The sequence below is a fragment of the Phalacrocorax carbo genome, chromosome 2 (genome assembly GCF_963921805.1).
Source record: "Phalacrocorax carbo chromosome 2, bPhaCar2.1, whole genome shotgun sequence".
Lineage (NCBI taxonomy): Eukaryota > Metazoa > Chordata > Aves > Suliformes > Phalacrocoracidae > Phalacrocorax > Phalacrocorax carbo.
The window spans coordinates 104,605,561-104,631,483 of NC_087514.1; the positions used below are offsets into that span (position 1 = coordinate 104,605,561).

A 25,923-nucleotide genomic window follows, 5' to 3' on the forward strand; every position below is an offset into this window, starting at 1 on the left:
CAGGAGGAAGTTATTCTCTCAAGGGAGTGAAATGGGAAGCCCAGGGAGCACCACAGCAGAGTCCTCATGACTCTTGGTGGCCAACGCTTTCAGTACAAACACTCCTGATTCTGCTCACCTCCTATGCCAGGAGTGTCAAAAATCCCAAAGCAAATCAAACTAAAGAAATAAATCCCCCAACCCTTCACTTGCAAGCACAGCTCTGAAGTAAGGCCTTTGCTCCCAACTGCGCTAATGATGGAGGCGGCAGATTAGAGCTAAGCTCACTCTTGGCTAGATACGCCTTCCTGTGCTAACTATAGAAAGAGACTTCTTTTTCTGACAGCAAGCTAAGCAAGGATGATGAGAATGTCACAGCAAGAAGAACGTGTAGTACCAAGTTTCTATTTTTACAATCATTTTAACAATATTTTACACTATCCTCAGCATGGTTTATCTAAGCTATCACCCACAGCCCTACCAGGTAGTACACAAAGGCCTCCAGACAAAATACTAAAATGGAGCAAATTAAGCACTGCAGAGCAGGCAGACTTGGCTCCAAATTCTTGTATCTGGAGTTATAAACTCTCTATGAAAACAGTTGAATTTATTTTGAATAGTACTGAAAATTATTCTTTGAAGTTTAAGTCTCAGAAGGTATCAAGACTACTATAATATTAGAAACAATATACACTTATCATACTCATTCTCACTCAAAGACTGCAATTAAAGTTCTTCTAAGTATTACAAAACCAAGGTGTGCATTAGCGCAGATGCAGGCTGCCTCAGTCACCACCGTGCCAGGGATTACAATGCCAGGTTGCATGTATAACACGGCAAGTTACTCCCAGAAACTCTGGAAGTAATTTTCAAGTAATACTTCACCCCCCGCTTTTGAACTGCAGATCTCTGGGGAAAATGCTGAATAGGCAGTAACTTGCCTAAAGATAAATGATCTCTCTTTTTCAGCCTTCTCTGAGCTTCACATACCTGAGACCCCATATCCTCTATTGTGAAGACACCACAAAAAGAAAGCATTTATGTGATTTTTTTCCAGATACTGAAGTCAGGCACGCATACATGCATGTGTAAGTATGTATACAACGCAAACCTAAACACTCTTTCTAAAAATATAAACTCCTCTCCTCATTTAGGAATTTTGGGGAGAAAATTTAATCTTTGTTTCCTAGGTAACCTACCACCAGCCAAGACAAATTCTAGCCCCCAAAACTGGCCCTACTCATTTAGCATCCAAACAGAATAATGTCTTGTGCAGTTGCCTCCTTTGCCAAAATAATGTGGCCTGCTAAACATCTCTTGGCAATTGCCTCAGTTAAGCTCAGAATGATCCATTTTGGTATCGATAGTTTAACACTTCAGAATCATCATGAGCATGTAGGAAATTGTAGGAAGCTTTCTTTTCTCCAGTTGCTTCTCTCCTCTGCCCAGCCTCTGCTACACATATGAAAATATCTGACATGTTTTCTTTAATTATCTGAACTGCATTGCAAAGATGCTAATATCTCAAAATGACTGCACAATCTACTCCATTTCATATCTATTGTACTTAAGAACAATAGGGTAGGATGGTGAACAAGAATCCCGTTTTGAAACAAGAAATCGGTATTTCTGGATTTTTGTTCTATGCTGGAACAAAAGCAAGTCTTTGGAAAATCTGGGGGAGGATGAAGAGAGAGGCAAACATAAAGATGGGATTTGGGAAATAGATTCAAAATTTTAACATCTCTGGTTTTAATTAAGGACCTTCCACCTAGGTTTTTCTATGTCCTAAAGGAGACCCTGTCATGAGGCTATTGCCCAGTCAGGTCAGGAACATCTCCTCTCGGCATAAATTCTGCACTTTCCAAATGAACAATTTTGATCTAACAAACTCATTGAAATTATTTATGTGTGTGTTTGTGAAGATGCAACGATTCACCAATAACAACCCTTATCCCCAACAATCAATTCACAAATTTCTGGCCAGCAGTAGCAGAAAAACCTCCACTTATAATTTCTCATTTGCAACCATAAACATCATTTAAGCATACCAACATTTGTAAAGTTGACTACGGAAATTCATGCACTTTAAAAAAAAAAATAGGTGGATGAAGCTGGGAATAATTTCTATCTCCAAATGACTTTCTAGGGAAAGGGGAAAAAAGGACTTCTGGTAGCAGAAGGCTTTCCAGAACCTACATGCCTGCAGTGTTCTCTCATAACCTTTAAACCAAGGCTCACTCTATTTACAACAAGCCTGCACAGATCTAAATTACTGTATACGGTGACCAAACAGGAGGAATTTCCACACAAATGACTTCATTGCATTAGCAGGAAGAATTTATAGGGAGGGAGACCAGTACAGAGTTTCACTTGAGTGCTTGCAGACTGCCTTACTGATTACAGCACTTGTAACTGGAGGAGCCAAGCGAGACCGAGCTACCCTGAAACAGAATTTCCCCTTCAGCTTCCCAGCTGTTTAGTTTGACCACAGATAAATCCCTGCCTTGACATGAGCAGTGGTTATTATGCAAGATGCGCTTCTGAATACCACAGTTTCTCAACACCTTGTGTCTGCAGATTAATGCTCCCACAGTCAACATCTTCAGGATCTGGAAAGAAAGGTAATAGCAATAGATTTAAGTAAGTTGCCCTGTCATTAAGAGTAGGTGGTGACACAAGTGTGCATTCACAAATTGTTCACAATTCCCAGCAGAAGTTTAAGCCCCACTTATCCCCCTCAAAGCAACAGCAAGACAACGGTTTAGCTCCCTGAAGCGTTTCTCACTGAAGCCACAAATCATGGGGTTTTCTTTTTCCTTTTTTTTTTTTAAGGTTTTACACCCCAAAAAAAGAACAAGCCTGCATTTTAAGCCAGATCTGTTCCCTCATCTGGTTCAAAACATAATCCCACAAACCATTCTGTCAGAACAATTTAGGGGCAAGAGTGAGTAGGTGGAAAAAAAGGATCAGGAGTGTCTTTGGCTGGCATTGTTGCCAAACACCATGGCACCCAGCCGCTGCTGGAGGCAAAAGACTTCGGCTGTTATGACCCTTTAGAAATACAATTAATTTTAAAAAGGGCAACAAAAACCTCCACACCAAACCAGGCAGAAGACAGTGCACTGGCAGCGTTCACCAGTGAGATGACTTTGCCACCACAAGGTACAGAACTTTTTTCCTAAGTGATGCAAGGATTTGCCCTCCATGGCCGTGCCCCTTACACATGCCATACTCGGGAGCACAGGGGATAGGGAGAGCGATGACAGGTGCACCATAAACAATAAGCCACCAAATAATAGGCCTACCCACAAATTCCTCATTAAACTTGTGTTCTTCTGTGAAGAAACAGTAAATTTCTTCAAAGACCGAGCAGTTCTTTGACAACTACTGTACACAGAAATTTAATGAGGAACTTGTGGATAAGACAATTTTAAGCCATTTTGATATTAAGTTTGTTCTATTCCCTCAGTGCACAGTTACTTGCTCTTCTACTATGTAAAGAAAGGCACGAGGGAGTAAATAGCATCTCTGAAGATACAGTAAAAAATTTAAGGCAAAAGAAATTTTCTGAAATAACTGCTCCTGATTTTTACATGCCAAGGGGTGCAAAGACAAGAAAGGGCAGCAGTGTAAAACCTTAACATACTCAAGGAGTCCTTCCAAGTTTTTGGTGGTTGGTATAAATGGACAAAAAACCTGGGGTGAGAGGAAGCATAGAATTTCAAGACCAGCAACCATTTCTTTCCAAAGGCTGTACAAACTGGAGATAAGGAGGGGGGAAGAAATTTACCTAGCAGAAACTGCACAGTTTGTGACATTTACAAAGCAACCTTCTAAAAAGTCACTTTAAGAAAGGAGGGGATGGCAACATTTTTATTATCATGAATATAAAGTTAACCTCAAATTTTAAAGATTACCTATGCACACATGCACACACAAAAAAACGCAGCAAGCTTGCAAAGGCTACTAAAGTGTGTATAAAAACCAAAGCAGTCTGTCTATTTCAGAAACAGCAGTATTGGTCCTGATTTTGATGGGGAAAAAAAATCCTGAAACTCATATACCTTAAGCAAAGAATCAGCTATGTTCTGAATATTTAAAATGTTGCATCTCCCAAGTTCTCACCAGGCTTTTGAGTTGCAATGAGTAATAGTAAAAAAGACAGCTTTAAGCAGCTATTAAAAATAAAAAAATGTTTCCCTGAAATACTCAGGATCTGTCTTCCTTTCACTAGTTTCTATGTCTCCATGGAATCATCCAGGATGAACAAGACCTGTTTTTTAAATGTACAATGCAAGTAAAAATAAATCTGCCAGAACTGAATTCTGGGGTTTGGATTTTTCCCTCTGCCCATGGGAGGGAACATAGGATCCTGATGCAGTAGATGTAATGCATACTGATCACAGAGCAGAGCAAAGAGAAAGTAGGGCACATAATAAATGCATATGAAAGGAGATGTTCATAACTTCAGGAATAGTGGTGGTATAGTTCCCTCCACAAGGAGGTAAATGTGCTGATTACTAGCAATCTGAGTGTCTAGAGGGAGACCGTGTGCACCCTGACCCCCAACAGAAATTCATGATTCACCAAAAAATTACACTTTTTCTCCTGTTGATTCCAGAGGATACAGGAAGCACCTTCTTATAAACAGCTAAGTTACATCCTTTCTTCCCCAAACTCACTCAGTATTACGTCATCTCATGTAGATAGAGACTGCATATAATTATTTTAGTAACAAGATAAAATAGAATTTTGAAATTAAAAACATTTAATCTGAAAAATAAAACAAAACTTTAAAATGTGATTATGTACACTTCTAAAGAGGCCTCTGTTTGCCAATCTATTAATATCATTTAAATCACTGAGCGTCTACTGCATAGCTTTAATGAGTCAAATATCAAATCTAAAGAATTTCTGGCTGATGCACTGGAACCAGAGCTCAGAAAGCTTTGTCTGCTTCTGCAAGAACAATTTTTTACTTCTTCAGTTTAGCTTAATGATAATATCTATTTTATTCAAACAATAAGAAACTGATTGGGAGCTGAGTAACACCTGCTTTGTTCCATGTCTTTGAATAATGACCAGGAGTATAAAAGGATGAAATGACAAGGGGAAAAAAAAGGAATAAATGAATTTTTACTAAAAAGAAAAAAATCTATCAGAAGTAATACCTGGGTTTTTTAAAAAGCATGTTTTCACAAGATGGACATTTAGTACAAACACTGCAGTTTATTTACATTTTTAAAATTCAGATGTTGACACTTCTATTTGAAACCAATTTTCACCCAAAACGGCTCGATATAAGTTACAAATAAAAGCAATCTAATACATGACCATTTAATGTAGTTTTAACATGATAAAAAATGTAATTTGAATGGATCACATATTATGCTGTACCATTACTAAAATGTATAGGTATTACATTTCCTTCATCAGCAACAAAACCTACTTCAGCATAATGACTATATTGCTACACGCATCACCACGTGAACCAAGCTTTCTTTAGTAAAGTAAATGAAAGGTAAAAACTAATTTATTTTATTCCCATATTTCTTGCCTGACAATTTAAATGATAATTTGCAAAGGCAGCTCCAAACCCAACTACCCTCACAAAGAAAGAGGAAAAAAATCTTCCTCATCACAGCTTCAGGGAAGTGAGGCTTTGGAAGTCAGGGGAGATGGCTTGGGCCTCAAAGCTGAACAACTCTTGTGGGACAAGATTCTGAAGCAAATCCAGAAGCTGACATGGCTTGCAAAAAAATCCTTCCACCCTAAACCTGTCTCTCCCTTGACGCAATGTACTGTACAACCTTCCAGCAGTCCAGGCTGCGATCTGGAACGTGGCTGTAAGCCAGCGCTGCTGAACACTCTGCACTGTCACACCACTAAATGTCTAAATAATTTGTCCCAATATCTAACGTAATCACCTCTTCTGAAATATTCTATTTAGGGTGCATGCAATAGTAAAAATTATCAAGCCAGCAGAGCCGGGGAGAGAAGATGATGTACTGCCTATCTTTGAAAGTTGACTATCATGTCTCAGTGAGGATGAGATAGAGTATGGGCACAGGAAAAAGACACTTAAAACACAAAGTTCAGAAGAAACAAACTCCTTGTATTGTCAAAAGTACAACAGAGCAGGAGTTTTTAGTTATTAGCTTCTATACATGGGCCAAGTCTGTGCTACTGCACCATTCCCATCAAACAACCTCTGCACTAAATGCCAAGGTCTATGCCCATCTCCCACACAAAGGCACAGACCCGATGAATAATTCATAAACAAACTTCTCTTCAGCATTTGTAAGTGGTTCTTCAGGCACCTGTTAACTGCCAAACATCAGAAGGGACAATTTGGCACTCACAACAGAGGTGTGTTTGGTTTGGCTTTCGTTCTTCAGCGTGCATTGCGCCTGTAGGTTCGTAAGAAGTCACTCAAAACATAAACATAAATAAAAGTAACTGTGAAGTTACTGTCACTAAAGAAAATTAGTAAGTAAAACTTAGTAAGGCAGATGAAGTTCTCGATGATGCAGTGCTGGTCTCAACACCACAGAGGGCAGTGTTCATCTCACCAGACTTAAGAGATCTCGTGTCCAATCCACTAGCCTGAGCTAGGGATTCAGGCCCTTTGCAGTCCATGGAGAGAGATGGGCCTGCCTTCAGCTTCTGCGCGTGACTCGGGAAGTCAAGGGTGGAACCAGACAGGCATTTCTCTTTTATGGGAAACCCTGAGATTTGATGTGTTTCTCCATTCCAATTCAGGAGGAAATCACACTCTCAGATACACACATTCAAAGACCAGGAACCTCAGTACCTAGACAGCCTAAGTAAGGGCTAGCGTGCTTGCTTCAGGCTCCCACTGGGGCCCCTCTCTCCTGCCTGCAGCCTGGCTTCCCAGGGGACCATCAGAGCCTTTGCTCAGACTGACAGACTACCAGTTATCTGTGCAAGCAGGAACCTCAGTCTCTCATATCCATGTGAGTGCCATGATACCGGCTTATAGCCCACATAACTGGACTCTCTCAGCTCCAGTCTTCACAAGGCTAAAAGTAATCAGGAGCAGAGGCAGACACAAACTAAATGGGGGGCGAGGGCAAAACAGAGCCAATGGCATGCACCCTTTTTTTGACAGCAACAGGGGATCAAGAACATACAGAAAAGCAGAAGCACCTAAGCCCCCTGCCCTGATTCAGCCTTGCTTAGCACTCCCATGGGTCACAGACAGAGCACCTAGGTTCCACCGCCACTATTCCTGCTTCAGAGCTGGGACATAAAATGGAATTTCCTGTGTCATCTCCCAAAAGCAACCAGCCCGGGACAACTGGCTAACTGGAGTGTAGCAAAGATCCTTCTTCTTTCTCACTTGAAACATCCACCTAGGTCTTGAAAACCCTTTTCCAAAAATATATCTTTGGTGCATCACTGCTTGCAAAGCGGGAATGTGAAGTGGGGAGAAGGCGTGAATCTTTCAGTAAAATAAAGCTATCCCTAATTGTTTTCAGTCAAGGATGGTCAGGGTAGAGCATTACAGGTTAAAAGCACGACATTTGCGTCTCAGCAGAGAAGGTTTTATTTTGTTTTCCCTTGACACAGCAGTGAAAATGCCAAAGCACTGATGCTTCAGTGATAAGTGCCTTTCAATATCCAGCATAAAGAAATCTCATGTTAACATGACATTATTCATAAACAGGAGCTTCAGAAATGTAGACTTATTAAATATATTCCTATTTCTAGCTTAGTAGAAACTAGTAACTTCATATTTCCAGTGCACTTTAAATAAAAGAAAGCTAATAAAACATATAGGACATAAAATGCAGTGGAGAAAATAAATCTGGCTGAGTGCAACTATCAGGTTGTACCTTGAGCATCACCTCCATGTCTAGTTCACAGAGCATATTATGTCAGCTCAGACATCCTACTGTCACATCAACCCCTTGTAACACCATTTTAATTGGGACCAAGTGAGAGCTGCCACCCAGCTCAGCACTTCTAAGTACTAGACTTTGGGTCACCTCATTGTCCATTCCTCCCACTCCATATTCTGCAGCGGGTATGGTTATCTCAGTGGGCTCATTTCCAACGGAGTAAGACAAACTGTAAACAGAAGCAAAAGCCCAGAACAAATGATGCCTGCAAGGCCTCAACGTGTGAAACAAGCAGCTTTCCAGGGTGACAGCATATCTGTCTTTAATATGGAGTCCATTTTACAAGAGTCAGCAGCAGAAACCAAGTGCAAGCTATACCCCCATCTCCTGTACAAGACATACCTCTTGATCTGTTGAGCTGTTGATTCTACACCACTTACACAAATGCAAAGATAACATTATTTTAAAATACACAATATCTACAAAATGTGGTTGTGCCAGGATCTATAACAAGATCCTAAAAATGTGCTTCAGCCAGATTTTTCTTTCCCTAGGAAGCTGTCTAGACAATCTATTATGTCTGAGCAGGCAGTACTGGGCAAAGTGCTTCTTTAAGCACATACCATGTCATTCAGTGTTACAAACCACTTATGAAAAAAAGTGAGCTATCAATGCATCTGTACCAACAACTGAAACCACCTCAGCTTGAAAGTTTATTCTGAAGTCTGTGGGGAGTTGAGTTACCCTTTAAAAGTTTCCTCACTTATACCTTTTGTACTGAACAGGCAACTTGGCCATCACCTAGAAAATTTTTTCTCTTCTCAGCTGTTTGGCTTACAGAAACTGAAAGATATCAGACAAGCAGCAAAGCAGGATATCACAATGAAAGCTAGACAACTAATTCTCACCATGGCTTTAAACTTACCTATTGCCTTCTTGCATTAATAACGTTTTAACGTGCTTTCACTGGTTAAGGACTGCCCCCTACAGTTCCTGAGCCCTGCTAGCAAAGTTGAGGGAGTGAAGCAATACCCACAGAACAGGAATGTATGAGTTTGGGAGCACCTAAACTGATGGAATTATGCAAGTCATGGGACACAGTTGGAAGCATCTGAGGGTGTTGAGGGTGCAGGCTGACATCTTTGCAAGGCTGCTCTGTCATCTCTGAAAGGTCATAGTGATTGGGAGAGGTTCTCTATGACTGGGGGTGAGAGAAGGGAAAAAAAAAGTCACACCTATCTTCAAGAAGGATCCAGGGAACTACAGGCCAGTTAGCCTAAGCTCATCCCTGGGATGATTATGGAAGAAGTCCTCATGGGAGTCATTTCAAAGCACATGAAGGACAAGACGGTGACTAAGAACAGCCAGCATGGATTTTACCAAGGGCAAACTGCACCTGACCAACCTGATTACCTTCTATTACGAGATGACTGGCTTTACAGACAAGAGGAGAGCAGTGGATTTTGTTTACAGTGCCTTTAGGCTGTTGATAGTCTCCTACAGTATCTTTATTAGCAAAAAAAAAAAAAAAACCAACTGGTAAGTGGACAATAAAAAGAGTAGAAAAACCATCAGGCTCAAAGAATTTTTCCTCTCAAATGAAAAATATCCAATTTATGACCAGTTACAAGGCAGCCCACAGTGGTCAGTACTAGGGCCAACACTCTTTAACATCTTCTGTTAACAACCTAGATAATGGTAAGTTCATTAATTATACCAAATTAGGCTGAGTACATGGTAAACTGAGGGACAGCACCACTATTCAAAGGGATCTTAGTCTGAAGATATGAGCTGACAGGAATACCATGAAGTTATCACACAGCTGGGAAGGAGCAACCACACACCAAAGTACTGGTGCAGGGGGCTGTCTCCCCAGAGAGCTGCTTTATAGACCAGTGGAGGGTAGCCTGGCAGACAACTTGAGCACGAGTCAGTTGTGTGTCCTCATGGTAAAGGCAGCAGATCACTTACTAGGCTGTACAGTTGAGGAAGTCCATAGTCAGCAGATAGAGGGAAGTATTTATTCCTTTCTATTCAACACCTGCAATACTGTATCTGGAGTAATGTGCTGAATTTTGGCCTCCCAAGTACATGAAAGACATTGATGTACTGGAATGAGCCCAGTGGTGGGCCACCAAGATGATTAAAGGGCTGAGGTACATGGTGTACATGAAGAATCTAAGAGAAGCAAGCTTGTTGAGCTTTAAGAGGCAAAGGCTTCTTGCTGCCTCCAGCTATCTAAGGGGAGAGTGTGGAGAAGATAGAGGCAGAGTCTTGTTAAACGCACAGGACAGGAGGAAACAGATACAGGTTACAACAACAGAAATTCCAATTAGATGGAAGAAAATTTTATCACCATGAGGATGGTCAGACACTGGCACAGGTGCCAAAGAGGCTGTGAAATCTTCACTGTTGGTGATACTCAGCTCATCCAGACATGCTCCTAAGCAACCTCATCTAATTGGACCTGCTTCAAGCAGGGAAATGGACCAAATAAGCTCAGAGGTCCTTTCCAAGCCAAATTATTCTCTGAGCTTGTTTAAAGGACAAATGTCACTATTTAGATGTAGACGTGACCAAGTATACAACAGCATGTGGCGTGCTCAAGAAGCAGACAACGGCAAAAGCTTCTCACATCTACCAAACTGAAGCATACGCGTTCCCTGATCTGCAGGACAGGCAGACAAATGGATTGTATTTGACCATTTAGATGTTTCATCACTGATGTTATTAAAGCAACTAATTATTCTGGCTCCCACCACGAAGGAAAATATTTTTTTCCAAGTCTCTTATTTATTCACTATTTCTACAATTACCACCACAGCCCTGAAAAGCAAGATCAGACTTCTCTCACAGGTTCCCGTTGAGTGGCTCAGCAGGGAAGATTTGGAAACCCAAGTGCACCCTCATGTGGCTAGATGTTGCTATGAGCTCTCCTTCCTCCCTTTAAAATACATGCAGAACAAGCAAAATTCACATTTTATTCGCAGGTTTATTTCCCCATCACACCACCGACTAGAAGCAGCACTTGTGCCAGAAGTAATATTTCTGCCGCTGCACAGTTCTTCCAACAGAACCTGTTTAAGTTGTCTTCTTTCCGCAAGACTACAGCTGGGTGACAGGCCTTGCAGGGACTGCCCAAGGGCTGGGCAGGGGCAGCAGCAGTCGGAGCCAGTGAGTACCTGGAGCAGCACACTACAGAAACACAGTGCTGATCCTCGCCTCCTGTCACACCTCTTGGTATTACTGCTCACGCCAAGCTGGAGAGCCACCTTTACCACCTCCCTCTTTTCTCCCAGTGTTGAAGGACAGTTTTCCCTCAATTTAAGATAAAGCTAAAAATTTCCTGGTAGCAGATAAGGACTTTTTCTTTTCCCTGCCCTTTTTTGTTTTTTTTAAAGAGAGGCTGAGAGAACAACAGCTGCACTCCTCCTTACCAGCTCCCCCAACCGCTGCAGTGTGCACTTCATGCTACATGGCAAAGGAAAGGCCCCCCCACTCTGGAAGCCTTGCTCACTCCACCTAACCTGTACCCACGCCCTGCCTGTCCATCCCCATCCAACCACCTTTTCCTCAGCTCTTTCTCCTTGTAGCAGGTAGGCTTTTAGAACAGGCATGGGCCCTTCAATTGCTACACTCATCCTGGCAGATCATTTTAAACTATAAACACAAGCACTGCCAACTGCATTAGAAATAAAGAGAAAGAACGGCTTGCTTTCATTTTCATGTTGAAGCCATTCAAAAGCAGTAGCAAGGCTGGTGCAAAAGGAGGGGCTAGAAGGCCCATAACTCAGGTCTGAAACGTACTGCTCTACCACCAAATCACATCCTGCTGAAACCATTCTGACTCAACAGAGACTTTACAAGTCCCCGGTTGGCTGTCTTCCCTACTGGCTGTAAGCTGAAAACTTAAAGGGTGCTAAATAAGAAATTCAAAATGTGGTAGCCCCAAAAACAAACATAACACTGTCCTCCAAGCTCCCTGCCCTGATCACTAGGAAACACAGGTAACACCTTCTCAACTCCCTGTCCCAGGGATAGAGAAGATGTATATTGCTTGATTACCACCAATGATAGGAGCCAGATCAATCAACATGTGTGATGCAAAACATTACAAAGCTAATACAACTGACAAAATTAAGAACACACTGTATTTCTGATGATTGTAGAAGTATTCTTCATTAGCTAATACAATATATATCCTACTCGGAAACGGAGAAGTGAGTGAAAGTAACAAAGGACTGTATTTTCAAATTGCTTGTGGTGGTCTCACAGCAAACCATCAGCAGAATATTTTATTTACAATCCCACAGTAGCTTGGTTTGGAAAAGCCCTCTGCAGGACATCTCCTGTTCAAAGCTAACCTGTTAAAATTTTAAAATGTCACTCAAGTGTGACATTTCATTCAAGTGGTACTTTGAACCTTTCAGATCAACAGTGGGTAGATTTTTAAACTATGATGATGAACCTGTTTGACTACAAGTTACCGTGTGCACTACAATAATATATAAGCAAAATGTTATTGCCCACATTATGCATTAGGTAAGAATAATCCTTTCAGCCCTTAAGGCTTTGGAGGTTTCAGTTTAAGAAGCAAAAGAAGTTGTGGGTGGCAGCTCCAGTTTCTCAAGCCTTTTGAAAGGAGGGAAAAAAAAAAAACCAAAACAAAACTTTTTACAATGACCCTTCCAATATGGCCCTCAAAGTCCAGAGATGCTACTTACACTTATCACTGAACGTAAAATATTTCATTCAGTGTATCAAATGGCCTGGTGGAAAATGTGTGGCTAATATGAAACAACCACTATAAACCAACTCCCATGTACCAACTCAAAGGAGAGAAACTTTACCAGCCAGTTAAGGTTTCCATTGTCAAAGATGCCATCTCTGATCTCTGAGTGGAAGCCTCAAGGAAGAAGTTTTTTCTGTCAAGTTGCCAAATCACAAGCCTAGAAACTAAAATTCATCAATGGTTACCAAAAATTATAGACACTTTTAACTTTGGCTTTGTTGCATGCTGAGAATATTTCCTGAAATACAACTCACCCACATCCACATTCCATGCTGGGCTTTTATCCCATTCTCCATCCCACAAGGGACAATGACCTGACAGGTGGCAATTATTCTTCTCACTTAACTGGTCTAAGTAATAAAATAAACAAGTTAAACTTGAAAAAATCTAGCTTCCAAACTGAATGGAGCTTAAAGCTAACTACTTCTGTTTCAGACCTGCACAAGAGCTTGTGCAGCTGAAAACATTTTTTCCCCAAGTAGTCAGTTAAAGGACATTACCTCTCCGCCTACCAATCTTAGTCACATCTTAGAAGAAGATAAAGTATGTAAGTTCCAATCCAAAGCCTGAATTCAGCAGGCACCTGTTCAACCATCATTGTGCTAACCAAAATTCTGGAAATAGGATTAAGTGCTACCACCCAAACCAGACCCCTCTCCTCCCTGAATTATACTACCTACACAAAAAGAACAGCAGGTCAGCAGTCAAAAGAACTTTTTAGCCTGGCAAATACATGCCATTCCATTTTCAGATGACAGTCAGACCCAGTAAGAAGTCAGCATGAACTGTGTTGACTAACAGTGTAAGACTGCAACTTGAAAAGAAAGATCCATGCGCTAGCATGAAGTAACAGGCCTTCCATAGATCGCACATACTAATAAACTAGAAAGCAGGATTAAGACATGAGTCCTTGCCATTTCTTGGTCTCTGGAAAGAACCACCCTTTTCTGGACATAAACCACATTCCATCACCTCACCTTTCTCTAAGACAAAACTCAAGAGAAACCATTTGAGACAAGAATTCGTGGATGTCTAAAAACTGACTACTCAGTGTAATATTGGTATTTAATCAGTCTAGACAAATGGCCTTTATGCAGATGTTCATCAAGTGATCACAAGAAGTGTAAGCAGCACGCTCACAAGGAGGAAGGGGGGATATTTGGAGCTACGGCATTTGTCTTCCCAAGTAACTGTTACCTGTGACAAAGCCCTGCTTTCCTGGGAATGGCCTGCTGATGAGAAGTAGTGAATTAATTCCTTGGTTTGCCTTGACTGTATGCGCAGCTTTTGCCTTACCTATTAAACTGCCCTTCTCTCACCCCATGAGTTGTCTCACTTTTGCCCTTCTGATTCTCCCCCTCCATCCCACTGTGGGGGAGCAAGCGAGCAGCTGAGTGGGGCAAAGCTGCCTACCAGGGTGAGCCCACAACACATGGACAGGTCTGTTATTCCCTGTGGCTTTACTATAACTACTGATGTTATGTTTGTAGTTCATGAATGGACATGGAAGTTATTGACTCATACTTTATGTATCACTCATGCAGCAAATGTCAGTCTCCCTTCTATTCCAAGTTCACCCATGCCTCCCACAGAAAGAAACAGCTGATCACCTTTACTCTCATGCATCTCACTGCTTGCCTCTCATGTATAAACCTGATACATGCCATGCATTCCCAGAGAGACCTGCCCACCTGGATCCCTCACCACAGCATCTGTAAATCTGTGGATGGATTTATCACAAGCCTCCCTCTCCCCTCCTTGCTCCCCCACATAGCCACATGGCCCAGTTGCCTCTGGCATGGGAAATCAGAGAATAAAAGGCAATATCGCACTATGGCCAGAAACGTGCTTTCACACAGAGCTCTATGTTCCACCCTGTAACAAGCACACAGGCATGCAGGAAACACACTGGCCTCATCCTACCACCTCACTGTGGGGGGGGGTGCACATGTGTGTTTCGGGGTCTCTCAGGTTAAGGAAACAGCAAACTTCCAGAGCAGGGATCATAGTTGCACTGATGCCTCAACAACCATAAACTATTATTTGGGTTCCTCCCTTCCCACCTATCTTTTCTAAAAGGAAAATGTCTCTCTGGAATGTAGAATTTAAGTAGATAAAACTTATTTTTTCCTTTTATAACTTCTGAATAATACTAGACATGACTGCAAAAATGTATGCTCTTTGATTATTCAGTAATTCAGTATTCCCACTGAATAGCTTCCAACACTTTTCAACAGGACAGAAAAGGCCACAGTATGATTTTTCATTCAAGACCCATTAGCCTGAGGAGCTGAAGAAAGATTTCCACTAAATGGAAGATTAGAAGATAGTACCTACTGAGAAACATAACATTGGTCCTAGAAAACAGACTGACCCAAATCTATTTTTCAAAAGTTTTCTGAAAGAGAAGTATTTTAGTATTTGTTTAGCAATCCTTCAGGAAACAAATTCCCCATGAAAATAAATAAGCAACCTTTTAAAGGAAACTGTTCCCTCTCTCTGCATCTGTAGTTAAAAAAGTGCTCTGTTCAGTATGCAAAATATTTGGAAGTTCCTTTAAAAAAAATTAATAGTGTTCTATCTGGACTGAATTATTCTGAAATGACTGAATAGTAACTTAGACCTCTAGCACAGACCCATACCTGGATAGACAAATTATTTTCCAGACTTCCATTTCATCTGCAACATCAACTAAGAATAAACCAAAATTATGTATTAAAAAAAAAACCCCTAAAGATTCTATAGTTTTCAACTTACGTATTTACTTACAACAAATTGAAAATTGCCACTTCATCCTTAGAATCTCCACTTCTTATTTTGTCTCCTGAAAAGGTCTAAATACTAATGCACATAGAGTTACGCACAGACAGGTGGTGGCAGCTGCATCCCAGCAACAGCTGTGCTTTTGTTATGTATTGAACTGCACAGCAGCTGTAGAGAGCATGGTGTAAAAATCACATACTTTCAATGAAACCAAAGTGTTGCCCACAACCGGCCAACAGAAACCATCCCTGCTCTGTCTTCGGCTCTGCTCAGGATGCCAAGGCCTGGACAGAGAAGCACATTGTGCATGTTTGCAGAGCACCCACAGAAAATCACAGCACGTGCCTGCACGTTTGCAAGCCGGTCACCCCTGCTGAATTCAAATAGACAGAATACTCTGAACAGAGGGAGCCAGAGAGCCAAATAAATAAAGTTTACATCCTTCATGGCACATGTAAAGTATTAGTGCTGTTGTAGAGTATGCCCACACTTAACTCACCACAAGCCAGCTGATGCGCTGAGTTAAGCAAAGAGTGGGGAAAAAGAAGAGGTGAAAGCATTAGTTATTTAGCAGGATGTTACATTGCCAGTGGAAGCCATGCAGCAGATGACTGCAACCGCTTAATTCACATTACTATTTTCTCTTCATTATTATGCAGATACTAACTTTGTGAAGTTAACTACACAGACATTTTACATTTTTTACCCCCCCCAAAAAAACCAGGTTGCTTTAAAAATTTTTACAACAGGTATTTGGTGAATCTAAGTTTTTGTCATTTGATTACTACTGTTCTAAAACTTAATGTTACTTGGGTAACTTTTTGTTTGGGCTAAAAGCAAGGTTCAGGATTCAATAATATGGCAGGTTTTAAAACCAGCTTCAGAGAAGGAAGGAAAACCCTTGTGACCTACCGGAAGTGTCCTTCGAAATGTTTCAACAACTACTTGGAAAAAACTGAAGAAGTCACATTCACTTTGAGTCTTGCTTGCCACACCAGTGAGACCACTCTAAACAATTTCAAAAGATACAGCTTCTTTGGATCAATGCCTTGTTTAGTGTTTTGGTACTTCTGCCCCAACAATCTTCAACACTCACAGGGCTCAAAATGTCTATATAGGAAACTTGTATTTTAATGTAACAGATTAAGACATTTATCCACATTTGTTCTAAATCACCTCATCAAGAAAAAACAAATATCACTTAACTGCAGCTTTGCGCAGCCTCAGCGGTAGCCATCAAATGCTAGCAGGCACCAGGTAGAACTAGATACTTGCATTAGAAAATATCATTTCTTCAGAACTGGAGCTACTTAATCCTTTGCCGAGAAAAAGGGGGAAATAACTTTATTTCTGTATGAAATCAGGAAACCCTACACTCCGGGGCCCACCGTACTGTAAATTATATTTATTTTACTTAGGTGAGTGAAACTGCAGCAACCTTCCCCAACACCCTCAACTCCCCTCAGCATGGGCTGCTAAAAAGTCAGTTTTCAGTGTCTTGTGCCAGATAAAGGCTTTTTTAGATTAAGTGTGGAAAAACAGTGGCATTAAGTGGTTTTTTGGATTACTGACAATAAAACATACCTAAAAGCAGTCCCAGGGAGCACAGCTGGAGCTCAGCTCCTATTCAATGACAGGCATCAAACAAATGCCTCTGTATTTATCTAACAAGTTCACCTGAAATTCTTTGGTAGACCAGTACATTTCAGATGAACAGTTCAACGATTCTACAACAAAACAGTGTTCATGGATAGTCAATCTTCAATTACAAATGCAGTATACAGTGCACTTAATATGTAACCGGAAAAACAAAGTAATATAATGGTTTCTGAAGCCTAGACACATATTGAAGAACCTTTTTTACACCACTGAAATAAATAGGGTAAATTAAAAAGCCAATTTGTTCTTCTTGAAGGAAAGTTTAATCAAAACTCATTAAAAGACATTGTGAGAATTCACTGCCACATGGAAGTATGGCAAATATTCCCCTTATCTAACCTCTTAGTGAGCTTCCCCAGAGCTGCAGCAAAACACAGCAGTGCAGGACATAGCTCTATTAAGCCCTTTGTAAATTGAAGTATGACTTACATACATAAAGCACCATGCATCCCACTCTTTAAACCACCAGGACATACTTCTGCATGTACACTACACAGAAGCACCTCAAAAAAATTCTAATTTGTTTACATCAGTAAGAATAATCACATTTCAACAGACTTGCCCATCCCAGCCTTTAAAATTCTGAGCAGTAGCATAGGATTGTCCTGTTCCTCAGTGATAATTCAATTCATCCCATTTTGCTAAGCAATTCCAAAACTAACTTCAAGTAACATTTATTAAGCAAAAGTTTCAGACTTAAATCAGCTGGATTAAGAGATATGGTCCTTTTTTCTACAAAGCTCAACTTTTTTAGCTATCAAACTCCCAAGCAAATGACTTTTTAACAAAAAAAAAAAATCTGACTGAGTAAAAGGTCACATTAAGTTACTTATTTCTGTTTAATTTTAACCATTTGAAGCATTTTTAAATAATCCACTCAGTGATACCTAGGAGCACGGACAACTGTTTCTAGTTCTGACACTGTAAATAATCCACTGCTGAATACTAATAAAAGCCAACAGGAACACAGGCACAAGGAAGACAGGGCTGCTTAGAGTTTACATTCCATTGGTTAGTGTTGCAAGCCTGCAAGAATGACTACAAACTAGAACTAAAGACAACCAGAAAAACAAAACAGTTGGATACCAAATCCAGAAAAAAAATGTTTTGAAACCACAAAAGGAAAAGGTGCTTTGCAAAATACTGGTATCAGACCAAAAAAGGTAGCTTTCCCAAAGTGTGCATTTCGCCTGCAAATCTGAAAGGGGAGATCCAGATGAATCATTAAAGGAGTCTAACCTTAACAGAAATGGTCTTATGGCTTCACAAAAGCACTCCAGATAATATTACTCTTTGGTAATGTTTCTCAGAGCCAACTCCAGTTTAGTTAACTGTGTGTGTTGATAAATATAGTAGAGACTCTCCTTCTGCACCAGTAATATTCTCATTTACCCTGTGATTTTCCAGTTGACCCCTTACTAAATCAAGAATTGCAACAGATCATAACGAGTATCAATATGAGATTCCGAATCACTTCAATTAAAATCAGTCCAGAAGTTGACTTTGGGGAACTTCTGTGTCTCTAGTTGGTATAACTTCCTCAATGCGATATCCCAACTAATTTAAAACAAAATTACCATGACTTGACTAAAACTGTCTTTCCAAACTACAAACAGTTGAAAATACTGCAGAGTTGGTTTGCACCTAATATTTCCTCTTCCTTAGGCAAATTAAAGAACATAGATTCCAACTCTGAAACTGAAGATCAGAAGCTCTCACCTTAAGTGTTACTAATTCCCAAATAACAATTTTGAAGCTGTTCTAGTAAGAGGAACAAGTCAGAAAATTTCACAAGGATGCAGGCATTTTACTTGAGCATCAAATGTTGTGAGAAATTTCTTATCTAGCATTCTGAACAACGCTTAAAGATACTCCTTTATTTTTCATAATCTCCTCCAGAGTCAGAACTGGAAGAGGAGCAATATGAGTCTGAAGAGACGGGACCCCTGTACCATGTAATATTTTCCTTGTCTAGCTTGGGGAAGGAAAAAGGAAGATATCATTGAGACACACAGTGCAGTGAATTCTAGTGTCTTCAAAAAACTGGTTTCTGAAATACAGCTGAAAGCATCTTTTCCTCTATGGAAGTTAAAAGTGGGGAGGCGAAAATTTAAAAAAGAAATCATGCACCAAGTTTTAGCACGTCAAGAAAAGGTAATGCAAACATTCTCTATAGAAATGATCATGCAATCATTTCTAAAATATGGTTACAAAAAGTAGCAAAGCATGAAATATGTAGCTGAGATGACAATTCCATGCAGAATGGGTTTGTACAGTACATACCCAGATAGGATCTCTTGGGAGGTGCTTTGATTTCTTCATCCTTACTATCTGCAGCTACATAAAAAACAGTTGGGGGGGGGAAGGAAGGAAAGACAAACAGACTTGTATGATTAAATGCAGCAGTGGGTCTTTTAGTTACAGTTTAGTCAGTTAGTACATTTTGCTTATAAAAAAGATATTAACCATAACAAAACATGCCAGAAATTTTAGTCTCCATGCTTTCTATAAGGCTCCAACCCCATGATGTTAAGATAAGGTCAGGCAGTGGGAAGTCCTAGGACAGTCTCAATGCACAACCCAACAGCAATGTACCAAAGGGGAGAAAATTAAGACTTAAAAACAGTGAAACATACAGCCTAACTCTTACTTTATATACTTTTCATGCTCAGAGAAAGCAAGCTGTTACCTCCGCAACACTGAGTGCTTTGATACATCTGCGTAATCAGCTAGGACAACACAGTTGCCTTGCCTCCTGTGGAAAATGCTGTGCTAAAACAGTTTGAAAAAGCCTAAGCTTAAGCCAATCCTACCAAGAGAATGGCACAGTAGACTCCATCTGCAACTGTTCTGCATGCTAAATTTTTTCACTCCAACCTTCTTCTGCTAGTTGAAAACTATGTATTACGCAAGAGTGCTTTCCAGTGCCAAAAACACAGCTCTTCAAGGGATCAGAGTGCTATAATAAGATACAAGTTATAAAGCAGGTTAAGACAACCAGCAGTTGGAAGGAAGACAAAACTGGATGAGTGACCAGAGGAAATCATCTTCCTGTACAAACATCACACAGCCCATGTTCTACTTAAGGAGCCTGGGCTGCACGATAATAAGGAGAGACGTCTGAGAGCCCGTTTTTAACCAACGGTGTCCACTGATCTTCAGTATAGGTCATACATTTAGGGTGCTCAAAATCTGTCACATCATCTTGGGCATAACTGAAATTCAACCTTTTTTGGAGAGGGGTGGAAGGCTTATTTGGGGAAAGAAAAAGAGGATTCTTTGGAGAGTCTTGTCTTTCCAAGAATATGAAGAGACTGCACTGACCTGCCAGCATTTTCAAGAGTGACCAGATGTTTTTAGCTATGGGCACCTTACTTCAGCTTCCTCTTGATTCTCGAGTCCAGACATGGCACACACACTTTCTGCTTTTCAATATTTAGCTCTCTAGCACTGTCGCACCATCATGCCCCAGTAATACTACAGCACTTTGAACAAAAAGACCTATAAGAAAAGAAACTACCACTGAACCTCGAGCCTTTCTGTACTGGGCCAACAACACAGCATATATGCGGCTGCACAGACACCTATTTAAAATTGGGCAATGAATAAGGAGAGCTATTGTTACCACAACAATGGTACCAAGAGATCTGCATTAAAGCAGTCAAGATGCAATTAAAGTGGGTTAAATAAAGGGTAAAAGATGAGGAGGTATTGTTCATGACTGCTGATTTCATCCGAAGACTCCTTCACACAGCTTTCAAAGTATTCATATGCAGGATAGAGAACTGTCCTAGCATTCAAGGTCTTAAAATAAAGTTGGGTGTTTTGTTTGCTTGTTTTGGGTCTGGGGTTTTTTTTTTAACCCCAATCCAGAACATTTAAAAATAGGATATACAGTCCAAGTTTAAAAAAAATAATAAAACAATTGGATATATAAAGAGGACTTACTCTGTCTTCAATCAGTACTTGTAATTGAAAGATAAAGTCTATGTATCCAGAACAAAAAGTCAGAGAAGGCAGCAGCAGCACAAGATGGGGTCTGCCACCTTCAACTTACTTTGCAAGACTAAAAGGGAATGGGGGAATCCCATAATTGAGAAATAACTGAGAGAAAAATAAAAGATTGTGAGTTCTCCTAATAAATTCTCTATATAGAACCTACAAGAAATAATCAAGTGTTACTGGAAAGAATCCAGGGATACCGTATTTTTCATGCTATGATAGTTGCCTTATAAATGAAAGTACAAGCATTTTGACTGAATGGCTTTATGTCTATGTTCTGAATTGCTATTGATATGTATTTTAAGCCAGGAACACCACAAAACAGGCTACAGAATACAGAAGGAGCTTGTCAGGATTAGGAGAAACTGCTTCTTAATGCTTCAAGAAATTTTAAGTAGATTCATTCTGAACTAGTTATTACTTAAGAGACCTTATCTGTGAGAATAATAAAAATGTAAGAAAAAAGGCAACTCCCACGTAATTCAAAACACACTGGTAAACATATACTAATGTGACTGGGGGGGGGGGGGGAATACCACATTTAATAGTAATACAAGAAAAAAAAGCAAGCTCCCACTGAAGTAGTCTACCCTAGTCACTTTCTAAATATTTTTTATTAATTTGCAGAAACATCCAAAGGGAGGATAGAAATTAAATCAGAAAAATGTTTACATTTAAGACTAGCTATGTGAGAAATAATAAATTATATTATCATACAGAAATTGTGCACCTTCCCCGCAGGATTCTGCAAGGTTAATCAAAAACACTGACTTCAAACCTAGCTTCGCACTGCCCCAGCAAGCTATGAGGAAAGAAAGTAAGTATCCAGATTTATCAGCTTGCCTAGATCACCATAAAACTTAAGAGATAAGATTAGGAGTAGGATTAGAAACACAGATCTCACTCCTACTCATATTGTGCTTGAAATAAAAACCTATCTTTCTGCCTCGCTTGAAAGGAGCTTTGTATGCTACTTTTATTCTGATCCATCACATTATAGTTGGCCTTGCTAAAAATCAATCACAAGTATGAAAAAGATTTTAGCTGTTGTCAAAGTTTGTGGAAGGATGCAAGCCTTTCGATGAAAACAAATAATTACGGTCCACAGGTAGGTAAAATCAGTCTCTCTAACTAATTAAACACATGACAAGCAGAGTTTCAGGAAAAAGGATCAAAAAATTGACACAATACAACCTCAAGGAGTTTCCATTACCAGCTACGGGAAAGACTGATTATCCCTTAGGAGACTGTATGTCTTTCAGGGAGAGTAGTGTATATAACCCTCTTTAAACAAAACTCAATAGCCTCCCCTTTTGTCCAAAGGTTACTGAAAGAGCCTGCAAGAGTAGCGTGTGTAAATGTGCACAAGGACAACTTCCCCACATAGAGGGCAAATGGAGAAACCTTTCTGCCACTTCAGAAAATGCTAGCACAGAGAGCAAAGGAGGGAGAAGGCATACATGCCCCTCCCAATGCTTCCTGGATTTTAACTGCTGCTAGATCTGGCTTCAAGTAGTTTTTAAGTAATTCATCCTGCCAGATTAACAACCCGTGTGAACACAGCAGCTTGTGTTTGGGAGCTGGAGAACAGCTCCTCTTCCACATTAATTCACTTACCTGAATAGTTTCCCACTACACTCCACAATGAGTGGGAATGGAAGCAGCTTCCTTAGCTATTAGATAAATAACCCTACTGCACAGCCAGTAGCTGCTGACTTCTAATGATGGCTGTGGATATCTGGAACTGGATCAGACCCTCAATTATCAGGGAGTGAGGGAAGAGAACAGATGGAGAGAACAAATTATACATCCACATTGGCAAAACACCTGACAAAAAGCTGACAGCATTAATTCTATTCTTGTTGGTACTAAGCTGTAACATAAAATGTTTTAAGTCAAAGTCAACACAGAGAAACATAAAAACTACCCCTCTCACATTTCTTATCTGGGAAAAAAAACAGGGACTTTCCACAAAGCTTGAACATTTCATTAAATAAAGAATAATACTCTGCCCTGACTGAAATTATCAATACCTAAAGATTAACAAATAACCAAAATTAAAAAAATGTTAAAATTCCCATAAATCCCAACTAATTCCATACTAAAGCTCAAGGAAACAGTACACAAAAAGACATAGCTTTGGTATTATATGATATGATAGCACCTCCTGTTTTGACAGCCAATAACTCAGTAAGTAGAAGACAAATTATGTACAAAAGCAAGTGTTTGCAGTTGCAAAATAAAATTTCAGAGCATAGTGTACGATCATACCTAAGAACCTCGTAGAAAGTACAGCTAAAGAAATAACTTCTTATTCTGGCCAAGACCTTAAAAAAAATCCAGGCTAGCACAACGGCGTAACAGCCAGCTCTATATTCAGGGCATGGTAGTGAAATATTAAGAAGAACTGTGATTACTAGACTGGATCAAGACCCATGTGAAATAAAATTACAGCTTTTCATATTTATCTGGAAAAAAGCTGTTTCAAAAAAAAGTAGTTCAGGAAGTGCTACACTGAATCATCAAGAAAGGAGACTGGACTGCAATTCAGACACAATTTTTTGTCCAAAATACAGCACACCATGCTTTCAGAAAGATTTAACCTGCAAAAGCCAGTTCGTGTCACTAACCTGCAAAAGAGCGGCGTTTTACGTTTAGCTCGTTGGACACACGTACTTCAGTGCACAGTTTCAGCATCAGTAACATGGTAATGATCATGATAATGCTTTGCCACAGAAGAGGGGATTCAAAACGCCTTCCAAACCTTAAAAAAAGAAGGAAAAGAAAATATATAAAACATCTCAAAGATGACAAGTGTTGCACTCCGTTACTTTCATTCTTTGATCCTATCGAAGCACCTGAAAAAGGAAATCCTAACAGTAACAGGTATGAAAGGCTGAGGAAGAGAAAGTCACCAGCCAAATCTAGATGCACATACAGTAGCTCAGAGTCACAACCCCCTTGCAGGAGTACCTGAGAACCTTATTAAAACATCCCTGTGAAATGATCTGAGAAATTCTGAAACCAGAAGCTTACGTCCCTGTTTCCAAAGCCAGAAGCAAACCTATTATTTTAGAAGGAGAAGTAGATTCATTGAGCAGTCAAGGCAGTACAGAAAGACCAGAGAGTTATGCCACATTAATACCAGTTATGTACCATCCCCACATACACACTCCATAGATTTCACAAGAACTTCTGTGCAAAACTTACCTCTCTCAATTTATCATTTTTAAGGTTAAGTCATAAATACAATAGCACTTGCCCTACAAAGAAATAAATACCCACAGCTATTAGCTTCCTAGGTTTAATCTAACTTCCTCCTATGGAGAGGGGGAAGTATTATGCTTTGTCTACCTTGTCTGCCTCTAGACATCTGAGTGGAAAGACCAGATCTGCAGAACACACCAATCAATTAATCAATTTTTATCTAATTTGGACAAATTAGATAGGGGGAAGTAAGGAAGTCCAAAAGACGTGGGACCCAAACATACATAATTTGCCCTCTCCTGTCCTCCCCCTTCCCTCAATTAAACTTCTGCATGCTCACAGATGATGCTCGGTGGGGACTACTGAGCCCTTCCTGCACATAACACAGAGAAGTGAACTTGGATTGTGGCCAATCTTGACTGAAGAGCTAACTCTTATGTGATAGCACAACATACTGCCACAGGAAGATCACAGAAAGGTAGGTGTTGGAAGGGACCTCTGGAGATCGTCTTGTCCAACACCCCTGCTTGAGCAGCGACACCTAGAGCAGGGGGCACAGGACCACGTCCAGACAGGTTTTGAATATATCCAGAGGAGACAACACAACCCCTCTGGGCAGCCTGTTCCACTGCTCTGTCACCCTCACAGTAAAGAAATTTTTCATCATTTTCAGGTGGAACTTCCTGTGTTCCAACTTGTGCCCATTGCCCTTTGTCCTGTCACAGGGCACCACTGAAAAGAGTCTGGCCCTGTCCCCAGGACACCCACCCTTTAGATATTTATAAGCATTGGTAAGATCCCCGCTCAGTCTTCTCTTCTCCAGGCTGAACAAACCCAGGTCTCTCAGCCCTTCTTTGTAAGAGAGACACTCTAGTCCCCTGATCATCTTCATAGCTCTCCGCTGGACTCTCTCCAGTAATTCTCTGTGCTTCTTGAACAAGGGAGCCCAGAACTGGACGCAGTACTCCAGGTGTGGCCTCACTGGAGCAGAGTAGAGGGGGACGATAACCTCCCTCGACCTGCTGGCCTCACTCCTTTTAATGCACCCCAGGATACTGTTGGCCCTCTTGGCCACAAGGGCACAATCCTGGCTTAGGGTCAGCTTGCCATGAATGTCCACCAGCACTCCCAGGTCCTTCTCAGCAGAGCTGCTTTCCAGCAGTTTAACCCCCAACCTGTACTGGTGCATGGGGTTGTTCCTCCCCAAGTGCACGACCCTACATTTGCTTTTGTTGAATTTCATTAGGCTCCCCTCGGCCCAGCTCTGCAGCCTGTCCAGGTCTCATTGGATGGCAGCACAGCCTTCTGGTGTATCAGCCACTCCTCCCAGTTTGGTATCATCAGCAAACTTGCCGAGGGTAGACTCAGTCTCTTTGTCCAGGTCATTGATGAATATGTTGAACAGGACTGGACCCTGCTCAGACCCCTGGGGTACACTGCTAATTACAGGCCTCCAACCAGACTCTGCGCTGTTGATCACAATCCTAAATAAAACCCTTCCGTAAAGACCTGTGATGCCCCAAGTTCCTCTTCCTGTGTTACTTGATGAAAACTCAGCAATGCCCACCAAAACTCCCCATAAGTGCATGTGGGGCAACGGGTGGAAGTTTTTCACGTGCAGCCCTCCCAGTACGTGAGGTTTACAATAGGAAG

At 40.7% G+C, this 25,923-nt stretch overlaps 1 protein-coding gene across 2 annotated transcripts in view; it reads right to left on the bottom strand.

Annotated features, from left to right (window-relative positions):
• The window catches only part of SLC66A2 (solute carrier family 66 member 2), a 66,453-nt gene that overhangs the window by 31,132 nt on the left and 9,398 nt on the right, over window positions 1-25,923 (bottom strand). The window contains exons 3-4 of one of the 2 annotated variants that reach the window (XM_064443743.1): window positions 23,694-23,827; window positions 19,345-19,398 (exon numbers count right to left, since the gene is read on the bottom strand). In XM_064443743.1, coding sequence (XP_064299813.1) covers window positions 19,345-19,398; window positions 23,694-23,827 — 188 coding nt within the window. The remainder of the gene's footprint in view (window positions 1-19,344; window positions 19,399-23,693; window positions 23,828-25,923) is intronic. The other variant, XM_064443744.1, reaches the window with a different exon arrangement.